Genomic DNA, 16022 nt, shown 5'->3' with positions numbered 1-16022 from the left:
TTTAAGCAGAAGACTGGACCAGAGACCTTCAGTGATGCCTTCCAACATAAATTATTCTGTGGTACTGTATTTTCATGATGAAGTCTTTATGATCAGAAGTATTTTGCTTTTAGTATGTGACTGAATTGCTGCAAAATAAGTCAATTTCTGGAAGACTATTACCTTGTTCTCCTTCATTGTGCTCTTCTCTACATTAAACAATTGCTGGCTCAGTACAAAGCCTGATCAGGGTTACCTACGGTAATGCCAGTTAACTTCAGGCTCAGATCCAAATGACCACTTCAGGAACTTTTTTTGCTTCAGTCAATCTTGCTGAGAAACAGTGCGAACTAGTATAGGAAAGAGGTTCTCCTAACTTCAATGCCAGACTTCCAGGAACCAAACTCCTCCCTGTGCATGGCTCTGAACTGTTAATGAGAATTCACAATTTCAGCTTAGCCGAAATGGTCAAACTGCAGAATAACCCTTGAGCTACGTGAAGTGCCTGCTACATTAGTAGCACAAAGCGATCGCGTTATCCCTGGACAAGGTGCAGTAACTTGAGCAGTCTGTCCCCTTACTCTGCTAAGTGACCATCCAGGTCAAGTGAAAAGCACCTCCCAACAGAGGGGAAGCCACTGGGGCTGTTTGGGTGTGCAGGATCTGAACGCAGGGCAATGCCAGAGGTATAACTCAATCTAACTCTTCAGTGAAAACAAACTCTTAACCTAGTAAAAGCATTCAACCTCCTGGAAAGCCTGGGAACAGTTTAGATAAAGCAACGCATGGCTTTTCATGCCAGCTGCCTGTGCAAGTGATTTATGGACTGTAATATGCCATGGAACCAGAGCACTTCATCGGTTTCCTTAAAGACAGAGGGGTGGACTGGGGCTGCACTTACTGAGCAGTGTATCTGTTCCTTCAAGGCATCACCACTTCTGAAATAAAAGCAAACCTGCTTTTTGAGCGAGCCAGACCTCTCATTTTCTAAGAACACAATAAATGTCTCGGCAGAATCGTGCTTCGACAGCTTTGAATTTACAAGCATCAGAAGTAAATTCTGATTATTTATTTTGGATAAATAATGAACAGCATAAAAATTGCTGACATTAACCTTCATTGGAAAAGTTGGTTTAATGGGCTCCATAAAATCTTCTATTGATGGCAGGTTCATAAAGCTCCATATTGACTTCAGCAAAAGGCTATAACTTCTATCGATACTGTCAACAATTAATATTGACTAATAAAGGTATCCTGTAAACTGAGTCATAGCATTATGTTACTTTATGCTGCCATTAGCAAAATTTCATGTCTTCTTGAAAACATTTCTCCTATAAATCTGGGATTTCTCAAAATAGCCTGTGTGATTGCTAGCAGTGGTGGGCCCAGAGTAACACTGCTTCTGTGCAGAGGGATGAAAAACGGAGCGGCCTTTGCGTTTGCTAGACAAAGCTTCTGAGAGGATCTCAGGCTTCATTTTCTGCAACAGCAGGTTTCAGATTGTGAGAGGTTTGTGTACAAAAGTTTCTCACACCTTTATCTCTGCCATGCAATTACAAAATGAAAATGTCCAAATTTTGTGTACAGTTAAGACTTGTCCTTAGTCCTTCTTGTTTTCTTCCCTTGCAAGCTTTGTTTGGATACATTTATACCACCAATTCAGCTTCAATCCCTATATTGAAATGTTGTGTCTTTCTCTAAGCTTTGGACTAGTTTTTCTGACCTGAACCTGGCTGATGTCTCTGCTGTCTTCCCAGGGAAGTCTAAGCATCAGCTGAAGCTCCCCAACGGCACAGTTTGGATCGTAATATTTTCCCTCGAGTTCCACCACCTCTTTTTTCTCAGTGTGAACCATACAATTACATATTGGACAGCACCACTCTCTAGATTTTATTTATGCTACACAGACTTTGTATTTTTGAGTACGTTATAGCCTTTCGCATTCAAAACACTCAACATCTAAGACTGCAAATGCCTAGGGTCCAAAGAAACTCCTTCTGCATCTGTACAGCACCTAAAAAACCTGCAGGTATGTTCTCTACCTTTCTGTCTTCTCTTTCCTAATTGCTGTGAAATGGTGGTTCAACAAATGGTTAGTGTGTCATTAAATTTAAGGGAAGAGGAATTGGAGGCTGTCTCAGTCCTGACATGAGTACTACTGCCTCTGTTATTAGTTTCAGTAAAGCCTTTCAAGGCATGTGCTGTTGCTAATGTGTTGTTGCTAATATAATTTCATTTGTAAGTGATCTGTAGGTACAAAGTTGCATTTGCACATGTAGAGATAGCATTACGGAAACCAGGGGAAAAGACTCCAGTAGCTAATGTAATTCTTCTCTCTTAAGGAAAAAAAAAAGACTAAAATTCTGTACTTTGCTTTTCTTAGCAGGCGTGGAAAGAAAAATGCATGAGGTAGGATCACAGCTGCTCATACACCACCATGAAAAGCACAAGAGAGAGCTTTAGCTACAGGAGAATGGGAAGGAAGTTCAAGGTGTTTGCTTTTGGTTGTTTTCTAGCAATTTCTTGGGAGTGTGCAAAACTCTAATTGACCCTGATGATCCCTCTGTTTTTTCATCAAAACACAAGGCTTGGAAGGAAAACGATATAATCTGGCACTGCGTCTTTGCCTGTCCTAACGGGTGCAATGCTGTAAGATACTACACTTAAGAAACTTAAAAAAAATTTGTAAAGATAATTTAAAAAGATTCTTCCCTACATCCTTTAAACACAAGGCCATTTATCTTTGAACTCTGCTAATATATCATTATCTCTGAGCAGAAACTTAATAAGCTTCTACTGTAATTTTGTTGGAGTTAAGCATAAAATCATGTGGGTGGCGTATGTCTCACCGTGTCATGGCTTCCCAAGGAAAAGTTATCATCATTTGTCACTATAATACTGTGGCAAAAAGCATAAAGAGAACAAGCAATACAGTCATTTCACATCAGCTTTCTGCGCCGAGCTCAAGCTCCTGATGACTTGTTCGCAGAGGCTATATTAAGAAGCAGGCTGTGCCATAATTGAATTAAAGGTGCAAAGGCATATAGGGCTGTGTGAACCCCCAGGTCAAGCTGCAATTGAATCAAAATCCTCTCTCTTTCCTGCACTGCTTGGCAGAACTGCTGACCAAAAGCTTCGCAGACCTACAAAACGCATGCAGGAGTCCCCACAGCTGGGGACACAAAGTTACAGAGATAAAAAATCTGTGACCTTCAGCTTTTATTTCACACGAAGAAAAAGTCTTCTAAAAATATTTCACCATCGTTTTCCTTCAGAGAGCAGTCAGCTGATTTACATAAATGAAACGGCTCCTGTCAAGGAACCAGTGAGGAAAAGAAGGAAATTATCTGCCCTGAAAATCTGTAGCAAAGATAAGAGCAGCATCAGCCAGGGGAGGGGAGATTTAAATGCTTTTTGTCTGAAAGGTCGCTACAAAAAGCAGAGAGAGTATTACAGCCACTGAATGATCTCTGTCGCTGTGATAAATAAGTAGGAGCTTCTCCTGCAGTTTATTAACAAACACTCTGTAGGACAGTACAAAAGGCCACGACATGGGGCTATTAGAAGAGTGTTTTCACTGAGTCTGATAAAAAAAAAAACCACAAAACCTAAGGAAGATTAAGGTGGAGCGGTAAGAAGAGGCATTCCTGGTAGAGCTCGAGGCTGACATCACATGTGCTGTCACCACTTACCGGTTTCGGTGTTCTCATGCTCCGTGTCGGTGAGGGTGAGGTTGGAGTTGGCCCGGCTCGACAAGCAGGAGCTGCGTCCAGACTTGGTGTTGCGTCCCCAGAGCCTCACGGGGTGCTCAGGCGACATGACCACGTCTGCCTCCGTGTCGGCATCCGAGCCGGCGCTGATGGAGTAGCCACAGTGAGGCAGCCCGATATCAGTCCGGTACAAAGTCCCATGTGTGGGTGTCACGTCTTCAAGACCCAGCTCTCGCAAAGAGAAGTTGGCTCCTGGGAGAAAACACAGCAGCCAGCCTGGTTACTCTTTAATAGGGGATGGTTTCGTCTAGCACAAGTCAATGGCAGAACCATTCATCCTCTGTCTTCAAGTGGGGCACAGCAGCTCCCAAGTCCTAACAACATACCAAAAATTCCCCTGTTTTGTGGTCTTGGTTAGTGGGAGACCAAGTGACCATGCCAAAAAGCAACTGGATTCCTGCTTCTGGAACCTGACAAAAACTCAGGGCGTGTTCAATGAAATAATCAAATTTGAGAGCAAAGACGGATGGAAAAATGGTGGAATTCTTTAGGAGAGGCAAAAAGTAATCTTCTCGGGACATAAGCAAAATGAGGCACGCAATGATCAAAAGTCCTACCATACACCTGGCAACTCTACTACAATGGGAAATTTGAGTGAGTTCTGCTCGTTGAAATCCCTGAAATTACATACTGGGGATTTAAATTTCCTTTGGCGATCTCACTTTCCCCTTGCTGACCACTCACACCTTGACTCAGTTTAGCTATTCATTCTGACACAGTCACAGCAGAGGTTATTTGGCTGCAAACAGATGCAATTGTTTAGCTGACTAAAAATATAACCTGAAAAATGACTCTTGAATTCATGTCTAGTTACCTGCAGAGCTTCCAAATCAGACCGAATCGATGTGAATGAGGCTTCAGATATTAGCACGCTTTGTTCAGAAAGTTGCACGAGAAAGCTGGGGAGAGCAATTAGTGGCTCCACTTTAATCCAGATTTATTTATTAATGCATGCTTTTATTTTTCAGCTCTGAATGTCTTTAAAAGATTTTGGCCACCCATGAATGCCTTTAGCTGCGCTGTGCATTTATACGGCACAGTGCACCCCTGCTCCTGTTACGCTACGCCTTGATGGAGTGGATTAAGGAACTTTATCTATAACCGGTAGGAGGCATCAGGCCTTGGATCATGGCCAAATACCAACACCGGTGATCAAATTCAGTCTAGCTGGCTTCTTCCCATTATTTCAATAAGTAAATCCCCTGCAACAAAGAGAGAGGTGGAACTGCCAAATCTATGCACAGGCCGCAGACTCAGTTTTAGAGCAGTGTTTGCAGCTCAGACATGTTTCAACAAGATAAACCTGAATGCATGATCTCCAGGAAAGTTCAGGCCCAAACCTAACTTTGAACAGTGAAGTTCATATCTACTCGTTTTTGAAATCTGTTCATCAGATCTGGACCTCAAGGCTGTATCCAGAACTGAGTTATGATTCTCTCCCTGCTCAAAACCACACATGTATGTGGCTCTCCTCACATTTCCATTTGTTGATGTTAAATATCACATGGCGGAAAATCTGTATCCAATAGAAACAGTCAGATTTCTACTTTTCCAGAGTCTGGTTTCATGCTTGTGGAAACATCCTGGCTTGTCCCTGAGCCCTGCTGCACGGGGAAGGTCTCTTGTATTATAGCACACACACATCGAATGACGAGCTAGCCCAAAGTAGATGCTATTTTACTACACTTTTTCATTCAGTTGGCTTTGCAGCTCATAGTGAACAGAGAGAAGACGTTTGAATGCAAGGTGAGTAAAGGAACTGGACAACATTTCCACGTAAAGCTCGGAGAAGGAACTGTTTGACGTCAAGAGGAAATAACCATGGTTCAGCTGGTTATGGATCTACAGCTGATAGCACTCACACTATATAAAGCATTCATGAACTTCACACCTTTTTAATTGACCAAACAAGATTAAAGCTTTCAAACAGAGTGGACAGATAAGGTTGCTTGGGGCTCACACCTCCGTCAAATCCTAGGGCCTTGCTCAGGGAGCACAGTACAAGCTTGTGGCAAATTAATCCATTTAACTTGATTGCAGAGTGGTCTGAGAGGGAGTCCTCTGCTACTCCACGGCATGAGATAGCAAATGAACTTGACCTACGTTATAAACACAAGGAAGCAGTATCTCCCCAGAGACTTAGCTCGTCTCTTCCAATTTTGACTTTTGTGCAAGGCCAGACAGTTTTTAAACTATCCTCCGTGGAGTACTGGAAAAGGTCATCTTTTGGTTTTGCTTGCACGTTTCAGTCACTGACGGCGAGTTCCACCTTGCCCTGAAACAAGCCACACTCAGCATCGTCAGACACATCAATGTGCAGCGTGACTGATGCTCTCCAGTAACAGCAGCTCATAAATCATGAAAAATGACTGCTACAATTAACTGAAAATCAAATTTATTTGCAATAAACAGCAGGAGATGCATCAATTTTCATATTCTATGCTCACTGTTGCCTTTTAAGCTGGAAGAACTCAAGTCAATAAAAGGAAGATAATAAATATCTGAGACTTTTTAATTCAGACCTGGTCTATTTTTTCCTGTGCTGACTTGCACGTTTGCTGGCACTCGCACTCTAGCTAAAACCATTTAAATGCTGACTTGTTTATTTACTGAGTTTATTTGGTCAATTTGAAAGGTTTCCCTCCTCTGCCTTCCAAACCAATGCAGGAGAGAAATTCACTTTGCCTTGTTGATGTCAAACAGGCTAATAAGGCTTGGTTTCAGTTGGCGTGAGCCCAAGCAGCAGCACAAAGTGAGGTCCATTCATGGCTTTGTGCCAGTGAAAAATGTGGCGCAGAAAGTCTGGGGTAATTGTGAACACTCTTCAGGCCAGCCTTGGGACTCTCAGGATAATCTGGGAGAAAATTATAAATTGAAAAATCTGTGGGTGACATATCAGAAGGAGAACTGGTGCCCTGACATGGTTAATCTTAACTTCTTCTCGATTAATTTCAGCCACTTAGACCAGTGGGTTTTACTATTTCTCAGTACCCTACTAAATTTTCCTAGGAAAGTATGAACTTGTGTATAACAAATTTATACTCACTGTCAACAGACTGGCTTTTCTTATTTATCTTTTGTGGGCTTCTTAGGAGATGTCTGTGGACCTGCATGGCCTCACAGACCCTCAGGTTGAAAACCGCTGACCTGTACTAATTCACATCTATCCTGCATGGTGAATATATTGTATGAAGTGAGAAAACTCAATGACCTAAAAGGTTTCCTTTTCTTTATAACTTCATAGATTCCTTAGAGGGGATGAAGTACTTCAGAGTTGCTAAGAGGGAAACTCCTTTTATGATTGCAAAGTATTACTTACAACACCTATTGGCCCTTTTGTTAATGATTGCCTGTTGCAGTTATCCTGAAATACAAACACCAAAGCCATATGCACAAAGATACTTCTGCAAGTCATTTTCCTTGTGCATGCTTTAGAGTCTTGCACCAAAACCCCAACTGCATGGTGTTTGAAGAGCGAAATTAAGCAGCCCCCAAGTTAAACGAGCACAGTTGTATGTATTTCCTTTGGGGAATCAGCTTCTCCAAACTGCAGAGGGTGTGCTCGGAGCAGCCCGGGTCAGCTATTTTATGCTCATTGTCTGGAATGCTGCCTACTCCATCTGACTCGCTTTGTCATTTTATGCTTTTCTTGATGGACTTCTAAAAATAATTTATGTGAAGCCCTGCTTGGTTTCTGAACTAAGTAACTCATGCCTCTACAGAAAAATGAAGATGAGACTATAGCAGGGGCCAGAAATCTACCTCACATAGGCAACAGCAGCAGTGACAATATAACTTCACTGACTTCAGGCTAGCAATAAAAAGGAGAATATCTGGAATCTCTGTTAGGACTGTGGAGCCCATGCTGACCCGTGAACCTCCACATCTGCACAGCTCCTGTGACCCAGATTCGCTAAACAGAGTCCTAAAAGTCCTAAAAGTGGTTCTTTACCACTCCTCTAATACTGGAGCATGTCACCATCTCAAACCTACAGCCTGCAGGCCACGCACAATGCTGAGGGTGGTTCATCCCACCTGCAGCTCAGTTGCCTCCCTTCTTCCAGGCTTCTTGGGTTTTGCTGTAGCTGAGATGGACAGCGTGGACAGTGGCACTGTCCCCTGGTTGTCTTCTGCTGCAGGATCCTTGTTGACTTTCTTCATGCCAGAGCAGGCACGTGGCATAGCGAAAAAATCTCCTGAGCAGGCAGGGGCTTTCCACGCCATGTCAGTACTGTGCAGCAGGGGCACAGGGGGGTCTGGTCTCATGGCGGGAAGTGGCAAAGGGCTGTTGGAGGCAGAAAGGCTAAGACACAGAGAATGTATCGTAGTAGATGCTAATGAACACAGGCTAGTGGTAGCCCACCTAAGGACATCCGTTTGCATGCACCCACGGCTGTCCAATACAATGAAGATGTTCCTTGCTGCTCTCTTTCCTTATATCCTGCTTTTGGCCTCAGACTCCTTCAAAGGTAGCCTCCCACCCAGCCCCGGCTCTCAGCTGATTCGCTCACACTGCCTGCAGCGGCATCTGCTGAAATGTACTCACCTGCTCGGCAGAATTCGTCGGCCTCCTGGTGCACCATGTCTTTGACCCGATTGCTGTAGGTCAACCTGGAGCCTTGATCATAAGCCTTCAGGGTCTCGCTGGAGCTGTAGGACTTCTGGGGTACCTTGCTGTCCTCACTCTCAGCTGAAGAGCTGGTGTAGCGGCGCTCAGTGTCGCGGCGCCGTGTCAGAGATCGATACGGTTTCCTTTCTTTTACATCCATGGCACCCTTGTCTGAGTATTCAACATTAAAATAATGACGTCCGTGTGGTGGTCAGATTGGAATAACCTGAAAGAGAGAATAAAAGAAATAGGATATAGGTTCACACCTTTGGGCACCTGAAGGTTAATTTGCCTTCTTTATACATTCTTGCAATGAACAAAAAGAGAGGTTACTTAACGGCCTGCAGGAAAACCCTCTTAGAACAATTACCAATGGAAAGCAAGTCTCAGTTATGTGTGAGTCATTTAATAATTGCCACAGCTAGCGGGACACATACATGCAGCAACCTGCATCTGTCTGAATTGGGCACGCACTTGGGGATTCGAAAATGATTGTGATTTTCTGTGTCTTCTTTCCATGGGAAGTGATTCAGACATCTCCAGGAGGCATGTATTTGGTACATCAGTCACCTAATCTCTGGGAAATCAGGCCATGCTGAAATGTCTCTATTTGGGCAGCCAGAAGACTTTGGAAAAATGCTGTCCTATAGTTTTTAAAGTGTTTTGATAGATCGTGAGGTTAGAAGGAATGAACAAAAGAATGTGACAGTGTAAGAAGGCAAGTGGGAAGGGAGAGGGAGAAAAGAAGAATGAAGGGGTGAGATATGGATGGAAATCAGATGAAAATGTCTTCCTATTCAGAGGGCTCGTCTTTACTCAGCTGGAAATATATTAGAACTTAAGCAGAGTTGAGAAAGTGTAAATAAATGATAGTGCTCTGCTTCATGTAACAGCATGGCCTGGGATTTATGCCTGTGGGAAAACCAATGTATATATGCACTGGTATGCAAGCATACATATCTGCACACAAAGAAAATTGATATCAGAAATAAAACATGTATTAAGAGTATTTTTGTCAAAGTAATTAATACATTGTCTTTTCACTTTAAGTTTATTAAATGCAACAGAAGCCACAGAAAAAAAGTCAATGACTTGCAGAAAGATGGTAAAATATGTTTTTGAATACCTAAACTGGTTTATGAGGAAAAATACTGATAAAACCCACAAACCAAACATTGAAATCTGTAATTACAGGCTGAGTTTCTCAGGAACCGACTCCTCCTGACCACTAAAGAACAGAAGCCGAGTCTTTAAATGCCACACCAGGATATTGTTTTTTACTAGCAGTACTTAAAAACAGAAAGGAAGAGGATCAGAAAACACTGTCAGTTCTTGGTCTTTTTCGTAACAAATACGTATGGAAATGCATTAGCAAGGACTGAATCACATTCTCCTGGCATTTCTCTCTTGAAAGGCTAAATCCTGAACATACTAATAAAATCGTACTCCTCCATGACTCTTGGACGCCAGCCTTGCTTCAGAGCCTGCGCCCTGGGTTTGTGTTGCAGCACAACACAGCTACGGTGCAGGAGTCGAGGACGGATGCGCTGTGAGCTTTGCGGGTGGGTTTAAAGGGATGTGGTGTAATGTAGCGTTTGTGGCTCTCAAAACTATGACGCTGTGAAGGATGGAAGGCTCTTAGCACAGGCTCTGATAACCTACCAATCACAATACTAATGCAGAAGCTTGAAGACAACATTTTATTATGAATTCTTCACTTTCCAAGCTGTCTGGCGCAAGCATAACTGAGCAAATTCTTGAGTTGAAGAGAGACTGAAGGAGAGAGCAAGAGCTGCAGGGTGGCTGTGAGATACACCTGCAGCTGAGCAAAGAAAAAGAGGGTCCCAATCCTATTTCTGCAACTCTGACTTTGCTAAGACTGCTCTCTGGGTTTTGTCCCTTTAACCTCCAAAATGAACTTTGCAATGACAGAACCCAATTCCGACAGCTTGTACAGTTTCTGTGGCACTCTTCCCGGAAATTAAGACACTACTTTTAAAAAAAAAAAAAAAAAAAAAATCCACTTAATTCTCTCCCAATCTATTCCAGTGATGGCAGCAGACCAAGTTCACACTTCCTATTTGTCAGCAAAACGCATAGAAACTATTGAACCCAAATGGAAGGACGGGGGGGAAGCAGGGGGGAGTGTCTTATAATTGAGCTTTACTTAAGTCATCCGCAGAGATTTGAGCACCACTTTGATTTTAAACATGTGTTTAAAAGCACCGAACCCACTGACTTAAATTCATTCATGAACTGTGTAAGCTCAGTACAGTGAATGCAAACGGGATTACTCACTGGCCAAAATTTACACATGTTAAATGTTTTGCAGAGTAAGGGCCTGAGAGGTGCAAAAACTAAGGCCTGAACTTAGAAACAATAGTGAGGGAAATGGTGTTATGCTAAAGGATCAATTTAACATAGTAATGGTGTGTAAGAGATCTACAAAATATTGGTAGATATTCGGCTGCATTGACTCAAACATATTGGTACTTTTACACTGGAGAGAGGTAAAAGGAATAGAGCATCCGATTGGTTTTCAGTGCACTGTCTTCCTCCCTTAAAAACAACAAAGCTTCTTTGGCTTGAGAAATTGTGACTTTTTTTGCAACTCTTACTGAATTGGTTTGTCTCCTTTATACCGTCTCTGTTTGTGTGAAATCCTCAAAAGGAGCAGGTTTGTTGTACCTTTTCCTAAAGCACCTTAAAACAGGCTCCTTCACAATGGGGCTATAGTAAGAGCTGTTATAATGAATACCGAAATTGTGTTTTATTGTCATGGGGGATGGAGATAGTAAAATGTGAGCGAGAAGCGGTTGCTATACTTTATAAGAAAGAAATGAGGAAAGGTGGCTTCTCTCTGCTCATGAGTAGTGCAGCAATTGCTACCAAGGGCCAGTCACTTAAAACCCCTCTAGCAGGAGAGGCACACGTGCCAAGAAAACCTTTCTGCACAGTTAGAGCCACAAGGTACAAACGGGGTCTGTAATTACCATTAGTAACCTTGCAACTTAGGAAATGGCCAAAAAACCATCAGGAAATTGACTGAATTCCCACCAGAATAAGGTTTTTCTTTTTGTAAAGAAAGGTGCTGAAAAACTGAAATTCCTCCTACAGTTCATCAAAAATAGCCCTGTAAATTTGCACCATTCACATACACATTCCTCTATAACAGTGTTTCAATTCCCAATTCATTCATGTCTTTATAAATTTAACTCACCTTGGCCCTTTCTTTCTCTCTCTCTCGCCGCTTGTAAGGAGACACTTTTCAACTAGAAAGGTCACCCCCAAAACACATAACGAAGATTTTTTATTTTTTTTTTTTTAAAGAAGGACCTGTTGCATTTTTAAGTAAGTTTCCAGCACCTATCCATGGACATGCAGTTCTTTTCATCTCATTTTTATGGTCCAGTTCCCAGGCGGTTTGGATACCTTGCCTTCAATGGAGTTGTTTCATCAGGGAATTTGCCTCATAGTGTTTCTGTGATATATTATTATTTTTTATCTGCTACTCCTTGTGTCTTAATTTCAATCCTGCTACAATTTCACCCGTGCCATCAACACCTCACATTTTTCCTGACTTCTCTGGCACTCGGCGAATACAAAGAATCGCACTCGTCTCAGTTACATACTCAAACGCCAGTTTCTTTCCGCCTCTAGCTCATGATTGCTCCTCATAATTTTAAAAGCTTCCATAAACTTGCTGGACCTGATATAAAAAAACAAGGCTTCTAATACTGTGCTTTCCATCCCTTCACTCTTTCTCCCTCCATAAAAGTACAAAAGCCTCTGCTCTGAACCATTTCTACTTGGAAAGGACTTTCTTGTCCTGTAATGCAGTGTTTCTGGCTCAGTTTGATTCTTTCATCATACTGCTGTCTGCATAAAATATCAAATTTCACCTTGTTTTTTTCTCCAGGCCAATTAATGGCAGTAGCCATTCTTATTTTTGTCAGCCCCCTGAATGTACAGTCCCAGCTGGACCACAAACTGGTTTGGAGTACAATTCACAACGGAAGCATCCTTCAGGCTTTACTTACTCAACTCAGAAAAATCCCGTTGACCCCAGAAAGGGTTACTCACATGCTAAAGCCTGTAAAATCAGACTCCTTGACATCATAGTTATATTTTTCAGAGGTGTGGGACTCTTCTCGCATCCTTGCATATGTGTCAAGAAGTGGAACAAAAAATCAGCTTTCTAGCTCTGGTGCAGTAGTGCAGTAAACGCAATGTTTATTTGCAGCTCTTTTTATTTTGCTTTTGCTTTGGTTGGCTCCCAAATAATCCTTTTTATTATGTTTTATCCTTTATATCTATCCTCCTCATTCGCGGTTCTGTTGCTTTTTGTTGCTCTTTGGAGCTTTGATTAACCACACCGGCTTTGTGCTGCAGAATCGCACTCAATGAATGGCAAGGGGAATGATTTATTTTCCGAGTCACCGCTCAAAAGACAAACTTCCATCAATCAAAAACCAGACAAGAGAGTGTGACACCACAAAGCGATATGCTAGGAGGTGCTTACAGCAAAAGGGACAGGTGGTCTTTGATAGCTGACTTACATTGCCGGTCACTAATCACAGAGATTAACAGCAAGGTGATAGACAGCGCCTGTTCTGGAAGGCAGCATGTCATATCATCCAATTTTCTGTCAAAATGTGAGGGTTTAAATAGTAGAGATAGCTTTATGTGTTTGCTATATAGTTATGGCAACGGGGTGATGAGAAAGCTGGAAGAGTGAAATATCTTGTCCCCATGAAAGCGTGAGCGTGAATCCTGGTGGGTTGATTCAGCTCACCTTTGTGCTGGAGGAAGCAAAGCGATGTCCCATAGTTGTTTGTTTTCCTCTGCAAAAGTACCTATGCAAAAATGGCATCATCTTACTTGGCAGGGCCTGGGTTTTGTCTTCTTAAAGTAGATCTTGTCATTCCACTGCTTCGGGCAGTTTTTTTCTGTTTTTTATTTCTGCTGCCCTTTGTAGGATGAGCACAGCCACAGAATACCGAGCAGCAAGCTGGATTTTATTTTCCGTCCTTTGGGCTCCACAAATCGAATCGTTAACTAAGACCTAATGCTGATAAGTAGTGAGCAAGTACCCTTTTCTTCACTTTATAGAGGAAGAGATGAGGCATGGGAAGTCAAAGTCACTTGCTTAAGGTGGTACAAGAAGAAAGCAACAGAACTGAGAGGAGAGTCGTGATCTCCCAGGCAGAGTCTGCTATTGAGCCCTGGATTTTTTGAGAATCAAGTCACATAAGCACAGCAGAATACTTAATTTAAAAAATCTTGGCCAATGCATGTCTGAAGTCTTTGTGTGAGAAGAGTAGTATGAACCTCAGGTATTATTAATAAGATGCTCTTTCATGTTTGGATAGTGCCCTTCAGTCAGAAAGACTGTGGAGCATGAACAATTGCAGTTGTGTCTGACCAGTGAAATCCCATGGTGAATGATGAAAACCCCACTCAGAGTCAAAAGAGAGACAGTTTTTCACCACGGTGTACATTAATCTCCAAAACGCCAACAGATATTGGGGTCAGAGCAGCAATGTTATTTGGGAAGTTAGCTCCAACTCAGGATCCTAAGCTGCAATCAAAGATGTTGCGAGTTCGGGTGCTTAAATGACTTTGTGTCTGTGATTATTAGTGTCCTACACCAAGTTAAGTCATCATTTGACATTTAACATCTTATTTGAAACAACACGGTCCACTGTGACAGTGCCACCACACTTCCATGAGGATGCAAATGCCTGGTTTGAGGCTCCGTATTCTGGTTTCATGACACAAAATGTTGAACCTGGGAAATCTTATTTGGTCGTTTCTGTTTGTCCGGAGAAATCTGTGATACTTCCTACCATTCCACACCTGGCCTAAAGCACAAAGCCAGCATAAATGTAGTGTTGAATGTTCTGCTGTATTCAGCAGATATTTAGGCATGTACTTAGGGGTGATTCAAATCAAATTTGTATTGCCAGGTGATCAGAGGCTGCAATGATCTGATCTTAGCAAATATACAACCATGGCTTAAACAGTGTGATGCTATTTACCAGGTTTCTGGGAGATTCTTCTATAACATAAAAGACTCCTGTGTTTTTTATTAAACTTTAAGCTTCAGATTTATAACAGAGGTTCAGATCCCAGGAGGTCTTTGTAGGAAATAAATTAAGCTGTAGGTATAACGTCCTCTCACATTTTTGGCAAAGGCTTTGGAAAGAAGCAGGCACAAGAGAGAAGAATGAAGAGTCGAGTTAACACTGCTTGGATTCAACCCAGTGCTCAAAGAAAGTAACAAAAACTCCCTTTTCTGGTCTCAACCACTAAGCCTTTCTTCTACTAGTAAGAGACTTGCTAGGCAATTGGTAATGTCCTGTCCAAAAGATGTGGTTTGTGACCTTTTTGTGAATAAATCTACAACTGCAATGAGCTGGAGACCCAGAAAAGCTTGAAACAGTAGTTGATATTTGAAGTATGGTGGGAAAGCATGAAGGGGGCTGGAATGCAATTATCTCAATTATTTCTGGTTTGCAAACCCCTAAGTCTTCCCTCATGGGCTGCAGCCTTTAGCCTGTGCTAGGGGAATATTTTGGGGCCAGAAGTTAAAAAAGCTTTCAAATAGTTTTTGACTAGTATAAGCAGTTTGCAGCTGCAGTCATCAGAACCCTACTCTGGCTTCCCCCAAAATGGAAATTACTTTGGAAACAATCTTGGTTTTATATTGAAATACTCTTTATGAATCTATTTAGCCATTCTTGGACAAAGTGGGTTTTCTTCAGAACCTCAGTTTAATAGATAATGCATAAAGGTATTTAAATAATAAATGCCAGAAGAGCCAGCCTGACAACGTAGACTGATTTAGGTTCAGACTGCAAATTTTTCCTGACTCACTATGTCAGACTCAAGGTTTGGGTGTGTGATGTGCCAGACATCCACAAACTGTGTGAAACCAGCCTGTGTCTCAGCGAGTCCCAGAGTGAGAAAGAGCTGGTGCATCAAATGGAGGTAGCCACTGAATGAATCCCACTAAAGCATTCCCATTCTTCTTCCATCACCCACTATCTGCTAATTTGGGCACTTACCTGGGATACAGGAGACTAAGATTTAAGTCCTTAATCTGAATCAGACAGGACGAAGTCTTGAATGTGTCTCAAACATCCTAGGTGAAAGCCCTAGGCACAGGTTTCCTCAATCTGCTTGGAGGAGTCTTTCCTTTTTCCTCCAGAAAAGAAAAACAGAGTCTGTTTTTTCTTCTGAAAAAAACAAAAAAATGTATTTGATAATCTCTAGTTATCTCCTAGACAATAAAAAAAGACTGGTACAAGGCTCACTCAGGGTGGTAAGCTTCGTACCCACTCTTGGATAAGCTTCGTATCTAACTCTTAGTGGTTTACTGTGGCCTACAGGGAACTTTTATAATAAAATGGTGGCCCATACGAAAATGTAGCAAGAATCCCAAGACAATTCCCCATACACACCTTGTGTCATTCAACCTCTTTATCCCACCATTTGGTGAGGGAATTCCCACACTTAGATACACTCCCTCTGTATCCCTGCTTCTCTGCCAAGTAAACTGAACAAGGAAACTGCACGTCTTTATTACCTCTGTATGGACTCAATGCAGTCGTAGGCAATGTTTGCATTTCTGTGAGCTTCTGGGAAAAATAGGAAGAAAC

General features: G+C 42.1%; 1 protein-coding gene across 1 annotated transcript in view; it reads right to left on the bottom strand.

Moving 5' to 3' along the window:
• Positions 1-15559, bottom strand: part of TENM4 (teneurin transmembrane protein 4) — a 355432-nt gene extending 339873 nt beyond the window's left edge. Inside the window, exons 1-3 of the mRNA XM_075491203.1 lie at positions 15429-15559; positions 8296-8584; positions 3672-3941 (exon numbers count right to left, since the gene is read on the bottom strand). Of these exons, the coding sequence (XP_075347318.1) occupies positions 3672-3941; positions 8296-8518 (493 nt within the window). The 5' untranslated portion in view covers positions 8519-8584; positions 15429-15559. The remainder of the gene's footprint in view (positions 1-3671; positions 3942-8295; positions 8585-15428) is intronic.
• Positions 15560-16022: the final 463 nt, after the last annotated feature.

This window comes from Mycteria americana, chromosome 1 (genome assembly GCF_035582795.1).
Source record: "Mycteria americana isolate JAX WOST 10 ecotype Jacksonville Zoo and Gardens chromosome 1, USCA_MyAme_1.0, whole genome shotgun sequence".
In the NCBI taxonomy this organism is placed as follows: domain Eukaryota; kingdom Metazoa; phylum Chordata; class Aves; order Ciconiiformes; family Ciconiidae; genus Mycteria; species Mycteria americana.
Note: the sequence above shows the minus strand (reverse complement) of the source record. Positions and strands in the feature narration are given on the sequence as shown.